This window comes from Halyomorpha halys, unplaced genomic scaffold (genome assembly GCF_000696795.3).
Source record: "Halyomorpha halys isolate HHAL.00 unplaced genomic scaffold, Hhal_1.1 Scaffold65.1, whole genome shotgun sequence".
Lineage (NCBI taxonomy): Eukaryota > Metazoa > Arthropoda > Insecta > Hemiptera > Pentatomidae > Halyomorpha > Halyomorpha halys.
In genome coordinates, this window is record NW_027109066.1 from 477242 (window position 1) to 485643 (window position 8402).

Below are 8402 nucleotides of genomic sequence, written 5' to 3' on the forward strand. Positions count from 1 at the left end.
CTAAGTATCGAATCTGTTCAACAGGCGTTAGTGGTGTATCTAGAAAGGATACTGTAGGACAGGAGGGCAGAGGTTTACGACGGAGAGTAAAGGTGTTCTGGTGGGATTTGTCAGGATTCATTTTGATTCTCCAGTTTTTACATCATTCTTCAATAGATGTTATGTGTGCCTAATTAAAAGTAATATTATAATTTATTTAATTACTGACTTACGATCTGTAATACAATGAGCAGCTGTCAACAGAAACGTTTTGGTGGCCACAACCGCTCCACAAATATGCATCCCCATGTTGTTCTTCCTCTTCTGTAAGGACGCAACGAACGGTGCAGAACTGATGGTCACATCATCCCCTCCAACGATTCCAAGTCCTCGGGCACTTCTGTTTTTCGAATCACTTTTACAAGATATTGTTTTCGTTATATCAAACAATAATAATAAATATAGAAAAAGTATCATGACAAAAATAATCTTTGAATTTCGCTAACATCTGTTGAGCAATTTCGCTAAAGCCTAGATAAAATGCGCCTTTCGGAAGGTGTCGTTAGACATCATCCTCAGAAGGAGTCATTTTTTCATTTCATAACCTTAACTTCTCATCGGTGTAAAATAGAACCACACAGTAGTACAATTATACAAACATTTTAATGATTTAGGATATTTTATCATAATTATTAATAAAATATTTTTTTAGCGATAATTATGATAGAAACAATAAATTTTCTTTAGTTATATAATAATTTGTAAGACAAAGGTTTCATATTTTTTTTATTTTGATGTGATCGTACACAAATATCACATGGTTGTTATAACCTTCCCCAGGGCTAATATCCTAAATAAGTATTATAAATACTTAAATTTTTATAATCCCGGTTGATATAACTAATTGTCAAGTTATTATATTTAATTTAAGGATTGAAAAAGCCAATTCGAAAGCATTTTCTCAGTCTACGGCACTGAACTTGACTTGGACTTAGTAGGCTTCGATGGTGATATTGTGTAGTGCATCTAAGGTAAGTTTACCTTATAATAGATACAGCACAAAATATCTAGAAGCTATATACATAACAAAAAACATACAAAACACAGTAAACTATAAAACATTACGCAGATATTATAAATAGACTTAAAATAAAAACATAAAAATCAGATAAAATAAACAGGTTTATGTGAAAAATAAAAAATCACTAAGTTTATAATAAATACAAAACAGGGAGGTAACCAAACAGCACACCTGAGATAAGGTCCAAAGAGATAGTAAGAAATGTAGAATGATGGCTGTGCCAGAGAGAAGTGAAGATGCACAAATGGTGGACATGATTTCCCATATGAAATCATGAGGTGATTTTTATTGTATAAAATAAAATATATAAGGATGAAGATTGGTGTTATATTTTATTATTGTTATAGGTTTTTATAGTGCATGAATATGGGACAGTGGTCCCGAAACGTTGTACAATGTCATGAATAAATAAATAATAATTTATTTCAAATTATGGAAGTGATTAACCTCAAAAATTTTTAAAAGAATTGACTCACCAGACTTCCTAGAGAGATAATCCAGATTAAATTTTTATAATCCCGGTTGATATAACTATTTTCCAAGTTATTATATTTAATTAAAGGATTGAAAAAGCCAATTCGAAAGCCTTTTCTCAGTCTACGGTACTGAACTTGACTTGTACTTAGTAGGCTTAGTTCGATGGTGATATTGTGTAGTGCATCTAAGGTAAGTTTACCTGAGGATAAAGGGAATGGAGAGATGCGCAGAGAGATAAGGAGAGTGGCAAACGTTCCCCAGACAAACCCCCCTCTCACTCTAGGTCTGTTCTAACAACCATTTCTAACAGTCTGGAGTATGCGTAGTAAGTTTTTTCCCAACCAAATCCTGTACTGCGCATGCTCAACACGGTTTTGGATAGTCCGAAGTGGTTGTTGTGGTTGTGACAAAGTAGGGAGCATTTAGGATTTTACGAAGGATTTTGGATTGTAAGGATTGAATCCGAGAGGAATTCGATGGTTTAGTGAAGCCCCAAAGCTCAACGCCGTATGTCTAGATAGGCTTGATAATTGTCATGTAAATCAGTCTTTGGTAATGAATTGGAAGTTTGGACGGTTTGTCTAGTAAGTGCTGTAATAGTCGAAATCAAAGTGCAGTTTCCTGTCTTTTCAGTCTTGTGTGAGGATTCCAGGTTGGTCGTTTGACCAGATGGTCCAAGGTAGCGGATCTGTTCAACAGGGGTAAGGGCAACATTGTTGAAGTATACTGTAGGGCAGTCAGTAGGTTTATGGCGTAGGGTAAAGGTAAGTTGATGGGATTTGTTGGAATTTATTTTAATCCTCCAATTACAACACAATTCTTCGAGGGCTGTGAAATGAGATTGAAGAGTTTGGGATGCTATTAAAGAGTTATTATTAACAGCGAGCACACATGTGTCATCGGCATACGTGATGAGGATAGTGTTAGGATTGGTTAGGATGTCTGCTGTACAGATTGTGTAGAGGATGGGACCGAGGATACTACTCTGAGGAACACCAGCGGACTGAAAGAAGAGGGATTAATAGGAACCATTGTGGTTTACTTTAAATAATTTGTCAGTGAGAAAGGAACGAATAATGAGAAAGTATGTAGGAGGTAGGAATTTACGGAGTTTGTAAAGCAGTGCCGGGTTAAAAGCCTGTTCTACACCGAAAAAGACTCCCACACAGTACATTCCGCGCTCTAAAGAAGACGAGACAACGTCCACCACACGATGGCATTGCTGGATAGTAGAATGAGAGGTTCGGAATCCAAATTGGTGGTCTGGTATTATATGATTGGAATAAAGGATCGGGTATAAACGTTTCAAAATGAGTTTTTCGAGGATTTTGCCCATGATAGGTAATAGAGAGATAGGATGGTAGGGGGATAGGTATTCTGCTGGCTTATGGGGTTTGGGTATCAGTTTGACTATAGATAATTTCCATGGGTTAGGGAAATATGTGGAACGGAGAACGGCGTTATATATGTAGGTGAGGAATAGGATGGCTTTTCTAGAAAGAAGTTTTAGGATATAGGATGTTATTAGATCATATCCATGAGCTTTGCGGTTAGGTAATCTGTGAATGATACTGGATATTTCTGATGGGTGAAATGCTTTAGGTGGAAGGGTAATTTGGAGTGGAATATTTAGTTCTGCATCAATACATTCAAGATGAATTGGGTTAAGGATATCAGGATGCGGAATAAAAGTTTTAGAAAGGTGTTGTCCGAATATTTGCTATTTTTCTTCTTCAGTTCTGGTCCAGCTTTGGGATTTGGTGAGAAGAGGATAGCTAAAGTCTTTAAAATTCTACAACAATTAAGTCGTCCGCCATAATGATTTGTCAGTAGTTGTAAGAATCTCAGAAAAGTTAATTAAATTTTGTATTTTCTAATTTCTACTTTTAAGTTTGTTAGTCAATTTGGTGTAGTATGTTTTGTCAGTTGGAAATCTGGTCCTGTGCCACTTCGATCTTGCTCTGCGTTTTTCCCTTAATAAGATACGAATATGCTGTGGCAGGTTAATTTGCTTATTGTTATTAATTCTATTCGTCGAAGTATTGTCATTTATGCTTGTTCTTATTGTTGACGTGAGTTTTTCAATAGCTTCGTCAATGTCTTGTTTTGTCTTCAGTCGAATGATTAAGTCTAGTTTAATTTCCAGGTCATATTTAAATTTGCCCCAGTCAACTCTTTCTGTAATCAATGAAGGAGCGGAAGGCTTAGGTACGAAGCTTGAATGTACAAAAAATAGAACTGGACTATGATCAGATGAAAGGTCCTCCAGGGATTCAACAATGACTTGGGAGGGAGAAATCTGGGAAGTGATACATGTGTCAAGGATATAAGGGCGCTTTTTGAGGGATGTAGGCCAATAACTCGGATTTTTGGGAGAGAGAATGGAATAGGTGTTGAAGGTGGAAACACGGGATAGGATGTTACCACGGGAGTTGGATGTGCGCCATGCCCATCGTTGGTGCTTAGCATTGTATATTGCATAATACAACAAATTTAAACTTAAAAAGAGGTATTTTTTTTTCTGAACACAATGATTATCAAATCTCAAAAATGATTACTTGAAAGATACTGAGTTCTTAAATGGCATTCCATAACAAAGTTTTCGATATATTTGCCTGCAAAGGAAAACAAGAATCAATAAGAAACAGTCCAAGTCAAAAATAAAGGATAACCTAAATAAAACTAGTGATATCCCGTACTCTTAATTAAGGTGTCAAAAAATAGAGGGAGAAAGCGTTCCAAGTACCCACCCAATCTCAAACTGTTTAGGTATTACCAAGTTCCGGACTGCCTCTTGGATTGTTACCGGTTGGAGGGATTTCTTATCGTGTGGAGGGGAGTTGGGGCTAGGGTGGAGATGCGCAAGTTTCCTTTTCCAACTTATCTCAGATGCACTATACCTTCGTGTTAATTCTATCACGTTGTGAGACAGTATGACTGTGATTGTTACTGGCTGACAGTACGAATCAAGATCGGAGAGGAGCCAAAAAGATGGAAGCTGTTACTGCGAGACAATTTGATAGAAGAGTGGGAAAGACAGTTGGTGGTAAATGAGAAAGGTTATAACCTATATAAGCTATTACCCACCTACTTTTCCAGATTGGCAGCAAGTTGGGTTGAAGAATTGGTCCTCACAGATTCTGACCTTCAGAAGGGTTCCGGTCGGATGGAATGGATAAGATACAGTCCCATCATAAGGTTTGTATCCAGTCATTAGGTCCACCCCAAAAGAATATTATTCCAATATTATATATACCCTTAGATTATGTATAAAAATAATTATTAAATAAATGAGTGGTATATTGGCAGCAGTGGCATAGAGGGTGTTTGGCAATAGTGGTGTAGGTTACTAACATACTACTGCTTGTTGGTATCAGCATGCTCAATGCTTTATCAAACACAATTTTATTTAAATACAATCGACTATCATAATCAACGCTGCATCAAACATAATTTTATTTCATTTTCACATTTATTCAGTTATGCGAACAACGTAAAACTACTTAATATTAAAATAATACTAATTTTGAGGTCAGGAGAAATTAAATAATTCCTAGTCGCTGACGATCGATCAAGAGGAATTGTGTACACTACTTTTTCTAACCACTTCTTGGCTACGTCCGCCCTGCTGTAGACTCCAGGATTCCCCGGCCTGGCACATCCTTCTCCCCAGGACACCAGGCCCCAGACCACGCCGACGCAGGTTAGTGGACCTCCGGAGTCACCCTGGCAGGTGTCTATCTGTTCCTCAGCTTCCAGGGTACACAACTGAATATCCGCACTTATTGTTCCCGCTGAAACAAAAACAGCATTTATTTAATTATCAGTTGAGAAACGAGTAACACTTCCTCCAAAAGGAACTGTGTCATAATATTCTTTTATACACATTTATTTGTTTTGTTATTACGTTAATTTGTGGGGAAACGGCTAATTTCTCCAATACACAAATTATACTGCGTAACACGCCAGTATAGCCTCAGGTCCCCTGCAAATATGATCATTTAGAAAATTGTAGTCCTCAGTATTCTGAGGTACGCATCCCATGCTTGGAGAATCTAACCCGGATACTGAAGGGGAGACTGGCTCTGCTGAGGGTCACGACAGAACGACGCCTCTGGACTTCATCCTCAAGGAGGATGTCCTTAAATACAAAGTAAAGAGATAGAGGGTTGGAAGCGGTACCGGAGGAACTCCAGAAGAGGATCCGTACAAACTGCAGAGCTTCGGGGAGAACATCGACTCCCAGTACCCCACGGGCAGAGCACCTGAAACAACAGAGCCCGTGGTAATGGACTGAATCTCAATAAAAGGACGCCGAGTCATGCTAGCTAGAAAGACCCGAGATAATTATCCCTTCTTTAGGGAGTTCGTTGACGGGTGAAAGGAGGTGGTGGGTCCCAGACATTTCACGGGAAGTGTTTGACCATCCGTTATCGACGAGACACCGGAAGAACAAGAAGCTGACCCTGACTGAGACCAAAAAGGTTGGATCAGGTGAAAAGGAGGCACCGGAACGGAAGGGATGGGGCCTCATCAATTATGCGCTAGGCTGCACCACGGTAAATTTCAAAAATTGTATAATGAGAAAAAAGTAAAATAATTTTATTTCTGTGTATGTAATTCTATCATTATGATAATTATAATTCTTTCTGTGTAAGTAGGGGTGAAATGTAATACTATCATTATAATAATTAATTCTTATAAGGCTCCCAGCAAACACCTCCTCGGCGATGTTGTATGCTCCGAGGAGGTACAAAGGCCTAGGCTTGATCCGCTGCCAATGGGAGGCTCCCCTTCAACACTGGTCCATTGCTCAGCGGCTGTCAAATGTACCCGATGCTCTGTTCCAGTCCACTTTCGATTGTTCAGCCTAGATTGCTGAATGTGCGGATAGATTGGGCGTTGATCAGGGGTATCGGAGTGTGAAAGCTCTACGACAGTCGCTACGTGAAAGTGCGTTCGAGGAATGGGCTAATTGCAGGTGGCAGGGCATTGGAGTACGCCATTTCAAAGAGGCCCCGAGAACAAATAAGTTTATATACGATAAACAAAAACTACGGGCTCTGAATGGTCCAATGCCCTCAAATTTAATATAAATTATGCACCCCTACGTGGAGTCCTAGGTGTCAGCGGACAGGATAGAGAAGTTGGGTCCCTTTCTCGCAAATGCAACAGAGAGCCGGAAACACCAGCACATGTGCTGGAGAAATCCCCCAACAACTCCCTCCTCATAACACGCCGACATCATAGAGTGAAATACGAGTTAATGAAGCTCCTAAAAGAAAGAGATTTTGCCTGCTTTGACGAGGTCTACTGCGTAGATACGGATGGATGCACAAGATATGCGGATATAGTTGCTTTTCCTAAGAAGGGGAAGTCGGCAACCATTCTGGATCACACCGTGAGATATGAAAATAACGACCTTGACCAGGCAAATAAGGTAGAGAGGGAAAAGAAGGAAATCTACGATAAATGTATCCCTTTCCTCAAGGAGAAGTTCCGTGAGAGGCCTCTGGTTCGGACCCCGTGGAACTATTCCCAGCACAACTAGGAGCTTCATGGAGGAGCTCGGGGTCCAAGTCCAGGACGTGGCTAGGATGACAGAGAATATAATACTTGACTCCCTGGGAATCATCCACCACCACATGCATGGAAATTAATGAGTGGGGGAGTTATCCAGAGGAGGGATGGCATGCATGCATTGCATATCTTATTTGTTGTTTTATTTATTACTATATTATTTTTAATATTCTAATATTTGTTATATAGGGGAATTTGTTGATAAAATGAAATAAGGGTTGTAAAATAGAAGGAAAAGAAAAAAAAGGAGTAAATTGAAAAGCTTGTATTTAGTTTGTAGACTGGTATTAGTTGTAAAAGAATACTGTGGAAAAAATTATATTATTATTATATTATATCATATAAAAATATGTAATTTATATATGTCCGATCACGGATTGATCAGTATGCTGTGTAATGTGGCAACCCGATGTATTTGGCCAGCATGAATGAATAAATTTCTTTCTCTTCTCTTATGAACAAATATACAGGAACAATGTTTTCCTTCCTATCATCACTACAGTTGGTAAGGTTGATGTGTTGTTGATATGTTCACTGTCAAGGTGTATACTAATACTTATGACAGTTAAACGTGGCAGTTAAGGCATTAGTTGTACTATCAACGATCACGCAATACTCAGAGCAATATTACTATAATTATCAATTAGTTACTGAAACATTACTGTAACTATCAAGTATTTACACTAAATCTATTGCGTTCAATACTCAGAGTTTCGTTAAATTAAAAACAAGACAAATATTAAGCACATACACATGCTTACTGAAATTTCTTGGATCATATGTATTACAAATTTAAGGAATAGGTAAACAGACACACATCAAACAACAACAACCTTTCCAATCCAAAACACTATGATTTATCACCAAAGCACCATGGTACGTAAATAACATACTGACGAACTTACTAAAAAAGTTTTTCATGAAAAATTATTGGAACACCAAAACACACTTATAGGACAAAAGGTTCGGGGGTCGTGACCTGAGAACACAAGAAGGAGACTATGAAAACCGTCGATGAGGGACGTGCTAACATGATAATACAAGATCCAACGGGAAAAGAAGTCAGTTATTTCGCCTCAGTTTTCAATTACTTTAATGAAAACTATGTATAGTTACTGATAAAAATTGATAAGCCTACCAATTAAGTATAGGTAGGGGGAATAAAAAATTGTGGCTTTTTTAAATTATTTTTTAATGTAATTTACAACTGTACAAAATAATACAATAGGTAAATATGTAGTATGTTTCATATACACTTGAAAATCTTGGGAAGGAACCACCCATT

At 38.1% G+C, this 8402-nt stretch overlaps 2 protein-coding genes across 3 annotated transcripts in view; both read right to left on the minus strand.

Annotated features, from left to right (window-relative positions):
• Nucleotides 1-737, minus strand: part of LOC106692645 (trypsin-2) — a 16748-nt gene extending 16011 nt beyond the window's left edge. Inside the window, exon 1 of the mRNA XM_014438701.3 lies at nucleotides 213-737. Within this exon, the coding sequence (XP_014294187.1) occupies nucleotides 213-456 (244 nt within the window). The 5' untranslated portion in view covers nucleotides 457-737. The remainder of the gene's footprint in view (nucleotides 1-212) is intronic.
• A 4234-nt stretch (nucleotides 738-4971) lies between these two features.
• The window catches only part of LOC106692652 (trypsin-4), a 49443-nt gene continuing 46012 nt past the window's right edge, over nucleotides 4972-8402 (minus strand). For both annotated transcript variants that reach the window (XM_067047281.1, XM_014438711.3), the window contains exon 3: nucleotides 4972-5331. In XM_067047281.1, the coding sequence (XP_066903382.1) occupies nucleotides 5018-5331 (314 nt within the window). In that variant the 3' untranslated portion in view covers nucleotides 4972-5017. The remainder of the gene's footprint in view (nucleotides 5332-8402) is intronic.